At 34.4% G+C, this 17294-nt stretch overlaps 1 protein-coding gene across 1 annotated transcript in view; it reads left to right on the top strand.

Annotated features, from left to right (window-relative positions):
* LOC124353722 (roundabout homolog 1-like) overlaps nucleotides 1-17294 on the top strand; it is a 194360-nt gene that overhangs the window by 116645 nt on the left and 60421 nt on the right. Inside the window, exon 2 of the mRNA XM_046803694.1 lies at nucleotides 7226-7522. Coding sequence (XP_046659650.1) covers nucleotides 7226-7522 — 297 coding nt within the window. The remainder of the gene's footprint in view (nucleotides 1-7225; nucleotides 7523-17294) is intronic.

Below are 17294 nucleotides of genomic sequence, written 5' to 3'. Positions count from 1 at the left end.
TGAAATGACAATAAAAATTTTAAATATGATATTAGACTATAGAGGTTTACATAAAACATGCCCTGGGCATCACTAAAAGTAAAACAATTTTACTTCAAACAGTTAATTATGCAGTAACTTTAGCATTTTATATTACCCGTGAAGTTGTATTGTTAAGTGTTTAAACCAAATCTAATTTTCATTATCAACAACATTAATAATACGTACATTTTTGTTTCCAGTTATTTTTTACAATTTTGAGAACGGAAAAGTATACAGGACAACGTTTCAAACCAAAGAGTTCAGGAAAATAGTGGAAAAATCATGTGTTCAAAAACTTTAGATTTAAATTTAAAAATAAATGAAAAAAAATTTGTTTTATTTAAAAAACAAGTAAAAAATTAAAAACACATTTGACATTAATTTTTTTAATCATTCAAATAAATAGATTATAAAACTTTTAATTTGTATATAGGATTAATTAAATAAAATATTGTTTGTATCAATGATTATTTTCATTACGATACTTGTAACTGAAATAAATGTATTTCAATAGTTTAAATCTATATATTTAATTTTCAGATAACAATATTTCACTTCCAGTAATATCTTAGCTTGAAATAATTTTTTAATTATTAAAAACCCGAATTTTGCACAGCGATATATATCCAGAGTTGGTAATCCGAGTGAAAAATAGCCAATATCAGCGCGTTTTGCTGTGACGGCGGGTTAAAACAATGTCCACGAGAAATGAAACATGACCCTTCATATGACGGGACTGTTTCGTCGGCGTTTATTTCTTCTCTAAAGAGAGCAGATAGTGTTTCATTTGTTCCTATCAGTGTTCCAATATTACATTTTTCTGATCCAGCTATCCTTTCAAGCTGTATCATTCCAAATAAGTATTGCCTATGCAGGGTGACATCTAAATCGCTAACACCCCTTCACTAGTGTATAACCTCTTCACTCTTGCACAACCCCTCCACCAGTGCACAACTCCTTCACCAGTGCACAACTCCAACAGTGAACAACTTCTTTACTGGTTCATAATCCCTTCACCAGTATACAACTTTTTCACTAGTGCACAACCCCTTCACCAGTATACAACTCTTTTACCAGTGCACAACTCCTTCACCAGTGCACAACTCCTTCACTAGAGTACAACTTCTTCACAAATGCACAGCTCCTTCACTACTGAACAGCTCTTTTACCAGTGCATAACTCCTTCACTAGAGTACAACTTCTTCACAAATGCACAGCTCCTTCACTACTGAACAGTTCTTTTACCAGTGCACAACTCCTTCACTAGAGTACAACTTCTTCACAAATGCACAGCTCCTTCACTACTGAACAGTTCTTTTACCAGTGCACAACTCCTTCACTAGAGTACAACTTCTTCACAAATGCACAGCTCCTTCACTACTGAACAGTTCTTTTACCAGTGCACAACTCCTTCACCAGTGCACAACTCCAACAGTGTACAGAGGACTTGCATTCCCAAGTGCACAAACCCTTCAACAATGTACAACTTATTCGCCAGTGCACAGCCCATTCACTATTGTATAACTCCTTTCACAGTGCAAAACTTCTTCAACAGAGTACAACTTCTTCACCAGTGCACAACTCCTTCACCAGTTCACAACTCCAATACAAACCCACAAGTGCACATATCCTTCAACAGTGCAAAATTCTTTTACCAGTGAACAACCCTTTCATAAGTGTACTGTAGAACTCCTGCGCCAGTGTACAATTTCATTTCTTATTTTAGCTTAGTGCAACCCAGGATGTTTTGCCCTAGAAATGATTAGAACATTTTGATTTGCGAGGCTTCCTTCAGGCAACATTCACTCAGAATTTTCAATACGCCAAAGCTTAGGTTCAATTAAACTAGTTTTCTTCAATTTTCCTTTGAACGGGTTATATTTCACAACTGAATAGCCAATTTCATAAATATTGTAGGAAATTCTTGGATAAGAATGAATACTCAATCAATAAAATGTATTGAATAAACAACACTGTGAAGAGGCAACCATTTATCATTGCTCGGTCATCAATCAACGGCAACGTTTGTTATTGTCCGCTGGAATATTTTAAGACTTAATTGAAATCAAATGCCCGAATTGGTTAAAAATGAAAGTATAAAAGGAAAATTATCAAAGTGTTATTCAAAACTTTATTTAAACGTAACAGTCACAACTATCATCTATCGTATGATTTAAAAAGTATGATTCAATTGCTTTATCTGATTTTTTACAGCAATACAAGTCAGTGGTATGATATGTTTTTGGCGCACATTTTTTTCTTTGAATTTCTTGTAGGAACCTTTCTGATTTTGATGTGGCCATTGCCAAAAATGGATGAACTTTTCAATCGAGATTATTACCAAATTAATCTGATGTTGAAACGATGTTTCGTCTTGAGCTCTTCAGACCAACATAACTCCAGATTTCAGGAGTTAAGTATGTGACAGCGTCAGATTCAAGACGCTGCAATAAGAGGAAGGTGAACTGGAGCTAAACTCAAAATACACATTGAATCAACCCTTCCCACCATAGCTACGTTATGTGCAGATTTATATGTTGTTTACTAAGAGGTCTTGGAAGTTTGTAAATGGGGCTCGAACATATTTTGACCTTATTTCCACTGTGCTTTACAATATAGCTAAATATATAAGTAGCTGTCACCTGCGTCTTCAACCACAGGTCGTCAGGGACGTATCTTTTCTAAATTGGGCATCACTCATGACATAATTAAAGGCCATCGGATGATATTTCCATTCTAATTGCCATGCAACATTCTATGATTTTTGCAATTAAGTGGCTCAAAAGATTTCAGTATTACTTCAACTATGCTTGGCCAAAGAGAGTAATCACAAGTCGAAGTTTGTTAACTTTCACTGTGAGAGCACTTGTACTGTAATATTAAGGATTCTTATAATAATTTTGAAACGGAAGCGGGCATATTTCAAGCACATATTGTTTCGGCGGCTATACGAAATTAAACTATCGTACATAGTATCATTTGCGTAATAGAAAAAAAGTCGTAACAGTGAAATTGAAATTATTTACGATTAAATCGATTCCCTAAAAGAAACATCTGTATATTTTAAGGACCATCGGGCTTGCAGTTTTTTTTCATTTATATTCCTGTTTTCTTTCTTGGAAAATATAAATATCTGGAAACATGTTACATTACAGTGTGAGTTACATCTGTCTGACCTGAATTAGGTTTTTTATCTTATTCCTTGGAAGTCTAGGAATAAAACCAACTTTTATATCAGTTAGATAACAGACATTTATATTAACAGATAACAGGCTCTCTGCTCCCTTCTGTACCGAGCATCCTGGATGCTGCTATGTACAAATATATTCTGTATTAGAATTTGTTTACATCGAACAGCTGATCACAGTTAACCAAATCTTGTATTTGTAACATTGTGTTTGCAGCAATACGTTTTATAAGAACTTTTTTTCGCAACTTTGATGCTGGAAAGAAATATCCTTTCTTATTGCGCCTCTAGGGCACAATTTCCGTATATTACAAGATTCAATCCGGGATATAAAGTATTCAAATACTTAAGTTTTACACTTTATACTAGCTGTTACCCACTGATTCGCACGCAATTTTAAAAATGAAATTCTGCAACCTACTTAGTCAAAGCACTTATGACGTAATATGATGGTCCCTTATGATATTTTTCAAACGTAAGTAGGTACACAATCAGGTACATGTTATTTCAGTGTTCAGGGTTAGACGATCACAGGTTGAGTGACTAACTCTTATATCAAAATTTGCACGTATAAGACCAATTCTGGCTGAAATGAATTACATTTCCAATGCCACAGCTGAGTTTTCCTTGCTGTCCCGATCAAGAAAATATATACATAGGTCTCAAAAACTTACTTCGGCCAATAAAAACACTCATAAGCAGCTCCTGTAATCTACTTCCTGTCAAAACACGTTTACAAAAAAACATAAAAAGTGTAAATATGGATTTTTAAAGTCATATAAACTATATATTTCTGATATCACCAATAAATTCTAAATAAAATGTATATATTAGAATTGTTTTTATATACGCTTGAAGTCAAGTACAAAACGGATCCGAGGATAAAATTTTATTTTATTACTTTTTTAAATCTTTTTGCCGCATCAAAAATTTATGACAAGAAAAAAAATTTGTTTTTTCTGTAGAACATGTTTTTTGTATTATTTTATAAAAAAATTATGTATAATATGTCAAGTATGGAGCATTAGTTGAGGTAGTAATATATATTAGAAAAATACACGAACAGTTGTCACTAATTCAAGTACAGGACTTAGTTTGCACAATCAGTGTTAACTTATTGAAAATTAGCCTGTAGAAAATTTAGTTTTAGGACTAGTGCTAATTTAAAATAACCGATAAGAATAAAGTACTACTTTAAAAAGAGAATATTTTGTCTTAAGACTAATTCAAAATAACCTATGAGATTAAATAACTACTTCAAGTATAGACTATGTCTGCACAATCAGTTAACTCAGAGAAATTGGTCTGTAGAAAATTTAGTCTTAAGACTAATTTAAAATAACCGATCTGAATCAACGGCTAATTTAAGTATAGACTAAGTCTATACAATCAGTTAACTTATTGAAAAATTAGTCGTTAGGAAAACTAGTCTTAAGCTAATTTAACTGGTTGCAGCAAAAATAACTGACTAATCGGTTAAATTAAAATAACCGAACTAATCAATTATTTTCATTCAGTTATTCCCACCACTATTTATGATAGATTTTGTTGTGGAAGTCTTGTTTTTTGGATTGCAGTCTGGGAAACAGTCTCGTTGATGCATGTTTGTGTAAAAATGCCATATTACAATGTCAAGGAGCCAACATTCTAGAGTCTAGAGTATAGACATTCTTGCACATCAACATTCACAGTTATTATGACTCTTAAATATCATTAAAATAAGCCATAAAATAACTTTTGCATATAACAGTTGATTACATCTAACAGACTCTTTCAATTAATATTTAGCAACATCAGAGACCAAGATGGGATTATTTGCTAATTTAGAGACAAGTAGTGTTGGAACCCGGAGGGATTTTCTAAACAAGAATAGACCTATCTAAATTCTTACCAGAGATTCTAAGAATTCCATGAACAATGTCAGTATAATTGGTTGAATAGTTTACGCGTGAAAAGCAAAAAAAAAAAAAACAAACAAAGGCACTAATAATAATATTATTAAAATAATACAGTTTTTATTCCACTGGAACATCACAGCTGTTTAAATTTCGTACAGAAATAAAAGGCCTTGGATTAAATAAAAACCATACAACTGATCCATTATTGGCTGAGACGGTTATAAATCGCTGCAAGTTTTCTTGACACAACATAATTATGACGCTACAATTTATCAACTGTTATTAAACTTCCCCCTCTTTCCCCATTCTTGAGGGAGACGCTTAAATCAATAACTGGTAAGATTTCAACTAAGACATTAATAACTTAGACCTTCACCGTAGCGTAGAGATAAAGATGTGATCTAACCGCAAGGTCACGTGTTCGATTTCCGAGGAAGTTATGAAAGATTGCAATTGGGTTTGGACTGAATTTCCTAAAATTTGTTTTGTAATTATTAAAAAATGCCACTAAAGTAGAAAAAATCCCGTTAAAAATAAATCTGATTGATAATTATTATTTTTTATATTATCAACCTTTTTCGTTATCTTAGGAGAAGAAGTTTAAATTGCACCTAGTCCTATAAAAGGACCTTTGCTTTGCGCTGCTTCCGGAATGGCTGGATATTCTGGATAGGTAAGATTAAGAGTAGGGCCCGCCTTGGGATTCACGAGGAAAAATTTAAGGCACTAATCTGAAGTCATGATCCCTGGGAAGAAGGAGAAGCCAGCTCTGAACCAGCCTCTCCAGTCAAAGCAGGCAGGGGTTGGCACACCCATGTCTAGGTTGGCAAGAACCTTTGACTCTTAAAGAACAAACCCATCAACTACATCAGCCATCTCCCGCACTAGACTAAACCGGTCGAATTACCCTTGCACCCAGAATTTCAACATTTTCGGTTAGTGATGTGCCGCTCCTGGACATCCATAAGGTTCCTCAGATTTAAGTGGTACATATGTTTTTGCTGTACTCAGTTTAGGTTCAACTGGAAGGTATAAACCAGCCAAAAGCGAACCCTCCTGGGGGATTATCAACCTTATCATTGGTCATATTTAAAACTATATATAATTAGCCTCTAACGTTCACGTTTTGTTTCCCTCAGATCTCAACATGCATTCAACGAAACGCAATGTTCCAGGTGTTTGTGAGAAGTTAAGGCGTGGATATTCCAAATTTGTCCTGAATTTTAATTTTGACTAGCGTTAATTAGACAAAATTACACTAATAATAAATATACGCTATAAATGTCATCATTATAAACATCTTTGAAACAAAATAATTAAACTAAATATTATAAGTAAAGCATGCTCACGGTGGTTATATTCCATCAGGACTATTCAAGATAAGAAATTAAGAACATTTTGATAATATATTGGTCTTAGTTTTTATAACTGTTCTATTTGTTCGTTTCTTCAGTTAGAAAATAAAATTATGTATGTGTTGGGAAAGTTAGGAGTGTTATACATCGTCATCGAACTGTGTTTCTCATATATATATAAATATATATATATATATATATATATATATATATAAACGAAGTTTCATGCATAATATCAACTCTATGCGTCAGTTTGTTTCCGTGATATCATGCTGACAGACAAAAATAAATGAAATTTTGTCCAGTCGCACGAGTCTAAAACTCAGCTAATAAATAACTAGCCCATTGATAAATGGCAATCGAAGTATTACGATAATATTTGTTGTTGTTTTTCCAAGCAATAAGTCCGCGCCATTGTTATTTAAGTTGATACTCTTAAGTTAGTAAATATTCATTAGCCTCTCATCAATTTAAATATTCTATAGTCGATAATCACTTCAAACCATGAAGTAATGTGGAAATAAAGTGTCCTCTACCTTCATCAAAGTTATTGGTATCGAGATATAATAATCAAAGCTACGTAGCTTGAACCCAAATATCCGTATATATCTTTTTTTGGAATTTTAAAATTATCCTTAATCCCCAAAAACATCTAAGAGATGCTTTTATCTAGATTACGTTGGTTCTGTATAACACCTGCCTTTATATTTCATATTAGGAAGCCATATTTGAGATAATATTATATTCATTTATTCTTGTTCCAGGCCAAACGCGACCTCCTCGAATCACAGAACATCCGGCGGATCTGGTTGTCCCCAGAAACGACCCGGTGACCCTGAACTGTCACGCAGAGGGTTCGCCGGAGCCGACCATCCGGTGGTTCAAGGATGGACGACCACTCGACCTGGAGCCTCGACACAGGGTTGTCCTGCCCGCCGGGAGCCTCCTGTTCCTGCGTGTCATCCACGGCAGGCGCGACTCTGACAGTGGCCTCTACTGGTGTGAAGCCACCAACCAGGCGGGGACAGTCCGTAGCAGGAACGCCACATTGAGTGTCGCAGGTGGGTCTTATTCAAGGCATTACTGAACAGTTACTTCAAAATATTTGCAAAACTTGGATTCCTTCTTGAAATATCACAAAACTTCCGTTTGATCTTCTACAATAAGTTTGAGTTGTCATATGAGACATTGAACTGCAAAACTCCTTATCTGCCAATGGCGTAGTGTAGCGGGTACAGCGTTTATCGCAAGATAACCAGATCAAGCAAAGTCAAGCGTGGCTGCTGCTTGGATGGGTGACCGCTGAGCGATCCTGTCCTTGCAAGCAGCTCACCTACCCAGCCATTGGTGGTAGTTCGGAAGTCATCTTTAAGCCGTTGGTCCCCCGACTAAGTGTCCGAGAGGGCTTTTTAGCTCTAACTTCGCCTAGTAAAATAAGACATCTTTACTGTACTTTACTTTAACAAGATTGACGATTTTGTGTTGTGTGCGCAGCCATGTAATCTTGATGCAGCCTTGGGGCTGATGACACTGTGTTGTCTGCGAAGTCGAGTATTCTTGATGCAGCATTGAGGCTGATTATATTGTGTTGTCTGCGAAGTCAAGTATTCTTGATGCAGCATTGAGGCTGATTATATTGTGTTGTCTCTGAAGTCGAGTATTCTTGAAGAAGTATTAAGGCTGATTATATTGTGTTGTCTGTGAAGTGGAGTATTCTTGATGGATGTGAATTTTCATCTTAACTCCAGATCACCTGCCTCTTAGTGCAGCGTCTGAATATGACGCTCTCTGGAATCTGGAGTCATGTTTGTCTGAAGAGATAAAAAAAGTCGGCGACGAAAGAGCTCAAAATGAACTCTTTACATCGTTTCGACATCAGGGACACTTAGTCTACGAAATATAGTGTAATCTAGGTGAAGATGTATTCTCATTGTTTCATCACGTGCACGATTGAGTGCACTATGATGTTTCTGACTCGTCAGATTGCATACGCTGCACTAAGAGGAAGCTGAACTGGAGCAAAACTTAACATCAATATTGAATCAACCCTTTCCCATCATAGCTACGATATATGGCTGTTGTAACGCCGGATACAACGTTGAGGCAAAATAGGATATGAAAATTCCAATGTATTTCTGTTACAGTATTAAGGCTAACGTAACAGAATTTATGGCAAGGTTAGTGTATTCTTAGTACAGATATGATACTTAAGTGATACCTTTAAAGCTGTTAATTATAAATGGATTTCAAATTTCTACTTCTTGAAAAACCATGTACATACTTAAAAGCCTCAGGATTAACAAGAATAATTGCGGTGGTCCAAAATACTTGAATTATAGTCAGCTGTAGTAAAAATAGTCAAAATCAACCCTAGGAATAATTTTTAGCATTTTATAATAAATAGGATAATGTGTAGGGCCACTTGTGTGATACCATTTATTTTTATTTTTACAGCTCTTTAAAATAATTTTGTATTTTTACAGATTCTCTTATTCATATAAATGCCCAATAAGCTATTCACCAGGAAAACTATTGTATTGTTCGGGAAATCCAACAGTTGCGTGAGATATTGGCAAAGTTCTCTCGACAGTGATCAGATTCTCCTCAGGAAACTGCCCATTTATCACCAGCCTAAAAGATCCTCCGACAGAAGTATCGTGTTCCCCTTCCTTAGTTTTATACGAAATTTTAATGATATGTTTTCATATTAACTGACCCATTTCGCCACCAACACTCAAACATTGTTAATGAAATGCTTATCAAATCGCCTAAATAAACCGGTACACAATGTTAAATATGTAAGGTAACCACAAGAAAAGTTATCGTTATTAAGTTAATTTACTCATGTTATTTTATTACTTCATTGTAATTCAAATGCAGTATGTTTTTGTACATGGAAATTCTTTTCATCCTACAATCTCTAAATTTAGGTTTGAATTGAACGTAATCACATGGCTTATTTAAAGCAGTATGAGATACTGACTATGAGATTGTCACCTACAACCGTTTGCACTTTGTGATTTCCATCTGTAAGGATGGCATTCAGGATTAACTTTAAAATAAGGATATCATTAAATTTCCTTGGTTGGAAAGCAAGGTAATAATGAGGATGTAGGAAATCTGTGATGGCTATTATGAGCAAACCAGAATTACTTAGGCGTTCTCATTTTAATGGATGATTGTATCGATTTCGTCAGCTTCAATTCAATTAAGGAGAGGAGATAATGGTCTTTAAAATCCAAACTAGTTATGGATAAAATTAACATCTGTGACCTCTTTGCATAAAACAATAGTTTTTATTTGAACTTCAGGGCTCAAAACTTTATGGCTTTTAAAACGTGTATGTGGGCTGCTACCCTTATGAAGACGTGATGACTTTCCCTATTGTCCCTATCGCAAGTTATGACATTCATAAGAAGAATACCCAATTCTCTACACCAAGTCTAGCAGCTCAACGATTCCAGCAAGGGCATGAGTGATCATTTATGTCTGGACAGTACGATAAATCTAATCTAATAACCACCGAGATTAGAGTTACTCATTGCAAACAATTCCCACTAATGTAGACTCCATCTCGATAGTTTTGAGCTTTAATATTGAAAATTATGTTTAGAGTTTTTTGCGACAGTTTTATATATATATATATATATATATATATATATATATATATGAATGTTTTTCTGTATGTCCTTTATAGAATCGTAAACTATTTTATCGATCATTATGAAAATTTTGTATGTATATGTATTTTTCAACGTAGAAGGGTTTATATACTATGCCCATTGATGTAACTTCGGCACCAGACGGTGCTGCAAAAGATAAACGTTTTCAAAGCGCGTGTTCATTATGAACAGTTACGTATATTAAATAGAAAATACTCTATTAAAAGGCGCTAAGTTATTATGTTCATTTGTCTTTAAAATAAATTTATGGTTGAACTTAAAGCTTGAGTGTTAGACCACTTTATAATAAAGAACATATACGTGTACAATCGTTATAAACATACAATTTTGACAGATTTTCTTGATCGTGGCAACAAGGCAAACTCTACATCGGTGTTGGAAATATATTTCACTTGAACCAGAAGTACTCATACACGGGCAAAGCTTACGAAAAGCGTGCGTAGCCGCGGGAAACAGCTAGTCCTTGATAACATTTTGGCGTTAAAAATACTTTGTCGGTATGAGTACATAGATCATATGTAATATTTGATGCCAACACAGGTATTCACAGCAGTTTAAGAATTAGGTTGTTATGTCCTTTCTATATTTACGAATCGTATGGTGTTAAAGTTTAATTTCTTTAAATACGAGTGTGATTGCGAAAACAATTACAAAAGTACACGCAGCACTTGACTTCTGTTCAGTATTAATTTGTCTGCCTGTAAAGATTTAAACCAACCCACTCAGGTTTAACCTGAAGTGAAGTGTATTTCACCCTCTTCGTACTCTTCTACTTGAGTCCTGTGCGGAGTTTACAGCAGGTAGTAAAATATCAGATTCGTGTTCAATTGTTCACTAAAACTCAACGGAGTGAGCAGTCGTTCAATAAACTCCTAGATTTTACGACGAGCTGGGGTGCTGCAGAGAGGGTCGAGTCTGGTGGATGTGTCAAGGGCAATTTCTATTCAAGCAAGGATTATACTGTATTTCGTGACAATATTTAACTGGTGTTGCATTTTCCTCTCTGGACTTTTTCGATAAATTGTTGATTTTACACCATAATGAAGAAATCCCTCTAAACGTGTCTTATAATTTAGTGTATATGAAGGAAACAGGATTTTCCGGACATTTGCCATCGTTCAGTAATACAAAAAATCAGTAACACTAAGTTTCGAGATCTGCAATCTCATCTCTTCTTCAGGTGAATAACTAACGTAAAACATAATAACAAACTAGGTTAAATAAACAAATCATACCAAAGCGTTGTGACACGCGTAAGTCAGGAATCACACTACCATATTGTGTGTCAACTTCAGTAACTATAAAACATGCACTTAATAAAAAATAAATAAAAACCCAACACTAATTATTTATACTGAACTACAGAATACAGGTCACAATAGGTCAATTGATTTGATTTGACCAACCATATACGACTGACCAGAGGCCAATAGTAAATGGCAATCGTCACGGCAGAAACAACATGGTGGCAAAAAAGAGGGAACATGAGTGGGTCTTTTATATATTGTCATTGGTTCATGCTAGATGAACTTCTTTAAATTGTATTGTGACTCTGCATTGGATTTTTACAAATATCTAATCTGTTTTCTACTTTTGGTTTTCTTTTTAGTTCATTTTACAGAATTGGCAACCAAAGCGGCCTAATTCGACTGATGGTTGACTGATTGATTGTTTAATGTATGAAGCCTCGAATAATTTCCTTTTAAACAAAGGAGTTTAGAGTATGTGTCTTTGTTTTCCAAACTAAATATGGAAACCATGAGAACAGTGAGTTGGCGTTTTGGAACAATGATGTCTATATTGTAAATCAATAAAGAAATTACATATGAACTTCTCTCCATCAATTTTTAACTTGCTACAATCAGATTATGTTTAAATAACTTTTCATACTTCTTAGGCTTACATGATCGTTGCCATGACCAATACCTATATTTCCCAGTTTACTCTACCGACTATCACTTATTATCTTCTTGAAATAATGTTTTGATCTCGCTGTGAAAATATATGACTCATTTGGTTGGTTTGTAACAAATCTTTGGTAGAGATGATTTTCCACAGGGAGTTCGAAATATTTCCAAGAACGTAATCGAGTAAGCAATCTTTATTTCGACATAGTGTTTACCGGAAAGGTTATTTTTTTAGTTTTGTTTTCGTTGTTATATCCAATAAGTTAATAACGTGTTTGTAATTAGGTAAAAAATTACAGCAATTTTACATCAGTTTGTTATTAGATTCTGCAGTCAATTTCATTACTAATTGTAATAATCACTGTAAGGAATGCCTTTAAAATAATGTAATGTAATAACGTTTGCAGCACTATATATTATGTAACATAAAAGAGACCTTGTTTACTAATTTCATTACCAATTGTAATCATGACTGTAAGTAATACCTTAAAAATAATTCAATGTTATAAAGTCTGCAGTAATATATTATATCGAAGATATCTTATTTACTATAACGTCTAATTTTGCAGCAATATATGATGTGTAACATCGAAGAGACTATATTTATTATTTACGAGACGAAATTTACTATGGTGTCTATGATTGCAGCACTATGTGGTATATAACGTAGAAGAGATCTTATTTACTTTAGTGTCTAATTTTGCAGCAATATATGATGTGTAACATCGAAGAGACTATATTTATTATTTACGAGACGAAATTTACTATGGTGTCTATGATTGCAGCACTATGTGGTATATAACGTAGAAGAGATCTTATTTACTTTAGTGTCTAATTTTGCAGCAATATATGATGTGTAACATCGAAGAGACTATATTTATTATTTACGACACGAAATTTACTATGTTGTCTATGATTGCAGCACTATGTGGTATATAACGTAGAAGAGATCTTATTTACTTTAGTGTCTACTGTTGCAGCAATATATGATGTGTAACATCGAAGAGACTATATTTATTATTTACGACACGAAATTTACTATGGTGTCTATGATTGCAGCACTATGTGGTATATAACGTAGAAGAGATCTAATTTACTTTAGTGTCTAATTTTGCAGTAATATATGATACGTAACATCGAAGAGGCTTCTTTGGTATTATTTATGCAGCAATATATACTTCGGGTTAAGAGTGTAATTTTTAAAATGAGATTTCTTTTACTTCGGCGTTTCTAGTGTTCCAGGAATAATTTTTTTTATTTGAAGGGAAAAAGCTAGTGATTTAGAAAAGGGGATTTGAGCATTGCGCCTCTACTTTTAGGGACAATGTTGAGGAATAATATAATTATAATACAGTGTCTAAAACGAGATTTCCGTTATTAATTCTCCAATTCACAACCGTAAATATTTGCTTGCTTTCCAAGCCAGACACTTGATGTTAAAGTTAACTTAGTATTGTTTTCACTCTCCACCATTGTTGAGGTAAATAAGAACGAGAAGTCTTGAAACCATTACAATTCTCCAGACTCATTAATTACACCGAAAGTAAACCTAGAGCTACTTGGGGTGTTATTTATTGTTGGACTTGGCGCGAACGTCAACATCGGTTAAGTTCAAGTACCCAAGTTTCCAGACCTCCTCCTCCTCCTACTTACTTCCCAGCCTTCATTGTCTCTGCTACTCCTTCCTGAACACATTCCAAGGATAGTTTACTTACATTCAGTTCCCTTCCCATCCATTTTGCCTTTGATGTAAGTCAAGAAACTTGAATTGAGCTTGTAAATGCCAGATTCATTTTAACAGCTAATGTTTACAATTTTAGTGTTTATACAGTTTTTATTTTTTTATTGAAATAATAATAATTTTATTAATTTCACAACTTTTCTCCCATCTTTTTGTAGAAAATAACCTTTAGACTAGGTATTTTGGATCCATACAGCACTATAATTTCGTTTTTTATTTGTTTTCTGTAAGTTTCCATATACTCTTCAATTTTTAATATCTTGTTTATGATTTAAAAATAAATTTGAAATATACTGAAATCCCAGTTCGCTATCTTTATAGTAGAGCATTAAATTACTACCAGTTTTTGTACATTACACCAAAAAATTAAAAGGTGATCACATAAACAAAACATGTTGCCAATAAAAAAGGACAAAAACGTGAAGTTACGATGTAACAAAATATATTGTCTCCTACGACATTAGACATCCTGAGTCCAATTAATTGCGAATGCAATTGTTTTCGTGCAATTAAACTAACTACTCCCACAACAAAAATTACTAACAAAAAATCATTTAACATTATATACTAACAAAATAATAGGGTTAAAACAATGTGTGCGGATTCTGCTAATCCCAATATCGAGCAGTTGCTATTACATTACGTTAATTGTGGCAGTGATTAACCAATTTTGTAAAGAATTAGATAAATAGTTGTTTTTTTAAATTTATACAACAATAGCTGGTATGTGTTGTCTTTTAAACTACTGTCGTATTTATTCCTATTTCTTTCATATTCATTCATAGTTCATAAATTCGCAACAAATTTACTACACATAATGAGTACGGGTTGGCTAATTCTGTCAACAACTTTTATGGTTATACCGTTAGTTTATACTTTAAAAAATTAAAATTACGTGTTTTCGTGTTAAAAATAAAATTTACTTCAGTACACCAGAAACTCAAATTTGAAATTTTCGCCTGTTGCTATCCAAAGACGTTATGCGTTGGGGATAAAGTACAGTAAGGTTTACTCACATCTGCTATGTCTATTGCCAAATAAATTGGATTTCATAGTGAGATGGCCTTATAGAGTCTTTATGATTTGTTACTGTATTTCATACTCAAATAAAATTGCATCGTTCGGGAAATTCAGCAGTCGCATGAGATATTGGCAAAGTTCTCTCGACATTTATCAGATTTCTCTCAGAAAACTGCCCATTTATCAACGGTCTAAAAGATCTCCAGACAAAGGTATATCGTTCCACCCTCCATGTATTCTTCCCCTACTTCATATGCTATTTGATCTGTTTGCATAATATTATCCTGTCCACTTTGCTAACGCCATTCAAACGCCGTAACTCATCAAATGTTATCTAACTGGCTAAACGTGTAACACATTTTACTTAGCAAATAATCAGATAAGCCCACTATGAGAAAATTATAACTAAACTGATATATGTAACATTATAATACTACGTTATAATCAAATCTTATTATATGTAAAGTTGCACTTTTCTCAATTTAAAGTCTAAAAGTATAATTTTCCGAAGAAGGTCTGAAAGATGAATTTTGGATAAGGAAACCCCTTTGATCTAGAGAAACCTTGCGATTAATGAATGTAAAAACTCACGTACACATTTTGACTCATCTTCGCCGCAAGGTTGACAGTGGAAGACTGGTCAAGTGATCTTATCTTAGACAAAAACTAAACTAAACCTTTCAACCTGAACCTAAACCACCGGCTTGCAGTGGCAGCATCCGTTAATTATAATCACCTTAGATAAGATAAGGGAGATAATAGATGTCGCTCATAGGCCTCAGTGACCGCATCCGTTAATTAAAATCACCTTAGATAACATAAGTGAGATAATAAATGTCGCTCGTCGGCCTACAGTGGCCGCATCCGTTAATTATGATCATCTTAGATAACATAAGTGAGATAATAAATATCGCTCGTCGGCCTACAGTGGCCGCATACGTTAATTATAATCACCTTAGATAACATGAGATAATAAATGTCGCTCGTCGGCCTACAGTGGCCGAATCCGTTAATTACGAGTATATCACCTTAGATAACATGAGATAATAAATGTCGCTCGTCGGCCTACAGTGGCCGCATCCGTTAATTATGATCACCTTAGATAACATAAGTGAGATAATAAATGTCGCTCGTCGGCCTACAGTGGCCGAATCCGTTAATTATAATCACCTTAGATAACATAAGTGAGATAATAAATGTCGCTCGTTGGCCTCCAGTGACCGAATCCGTTAATTATAATCACCTTAGATAACATAAGTGAGATAATAAATGTCGCTCGTCGGCCTCCAGTGACCGATCCGTTAATTATAATCACCTTAGATAACATAAGTGAGATAATAAATGTCGCTCGTCGGCCTCCAGTGACCGAATCCGTTAATTATAATCACCTTAGATAACATAAGTGAGATAATAAATGTCGCTCGTCGGCCTCCAGTGACCGATCCGTTAATTATAATCACCTTAGATAACATAAGTGAGATAATAAATGTCGCTCGTCGGCCTCCAGTGACCGAATCCGTTAATTATAATCACCTTAGATAACATAAGTGAGATAATAAATGTCGCTCGTCGGCCTCCAGTGACCGATCCGTTAATTATAATCACCTTAGATAACATAAGTGAGATAATAAATGTCGCTCGTCGGCCTCCAGTGACCGAATCCGTTAATTATAATCACCTTAGATAACATAAGTGAGATAATATATGTCGCTCGTCGGCCTACAGTGGCCGCATCCGTTAATTATGATCAAAGGAAGTATGAATGGTGTTTTGATAACGATGAGGAGTTCGGTTTTTCTCCAATTTGTGTTGGCAGTGATTAAAATATGGACTCAATCTCTACCAACCCTCCCGTCTGTACATGATCAGTGCTCATATATTGACGTCTCTGGGCGACAGCCATCCCCAACTATTACAAGTCACCCCTCCCCTCCATTACAACCCTCTTTACGCTTTCATTACTACACACAACTAAAACAGACCGTACACGTTGGCATGAAAAGACGAGTCTGGGCTGCGAATACCGGAAGTCGACCTCACCACCAAGAGACAGGGTTGCCAAACAACAAACATAATCCCACTGACTACTGCTTATACATTTGGCAATGGTAGAAGCTTTGCATTCATAAACTCGTCGCTGTCCATTTTTAGTACAGCACAATAGGAACTAACGTTACCGAAACTAATCTTGCTAAATCAATACTTATTTATGTAAAATAAACATTCCTCTCTCTATCTTTGACCTATTAAACAATGAAAGTAAAATAAAGCCATCTATCAGAGTATTTATTATAAATGGCGGGTAACTTTAGAATCAGCCAAAAATTTTGTTATTACTTATCCTGAAATAAGATTTCTAAATTCTTAGCGATAAAACTTTTAGCTGGGAGTGGAAATTTTGGATTCCTAGTATATATTTTTTTTGTTAAAATTGAAAAATATATAATTTTTTCACTGTGATTTTCATTGAGTATGCGTATAT

This window comes from Homalodisca vitripennis, chromosome 2 (assembly GCF_021130785.1).
Source record: "Homalodisca vitripennis isolate AUS2020 chromosome 2, UT_GWSS_2.1, whole genome shotgun sequence".
Lineage (NCBI taxonomy): Eukaryota > Metazoa > Arthropoda > Insecta > Hemiptera > Cicadellidae > Homalodisca > Homalodisca vitripennis.
The sequence above is the reverse complement of the archived record's forward strand: the minus strand, read 5'-3'. Positions and strand labels throughout refer to the sequence as shown.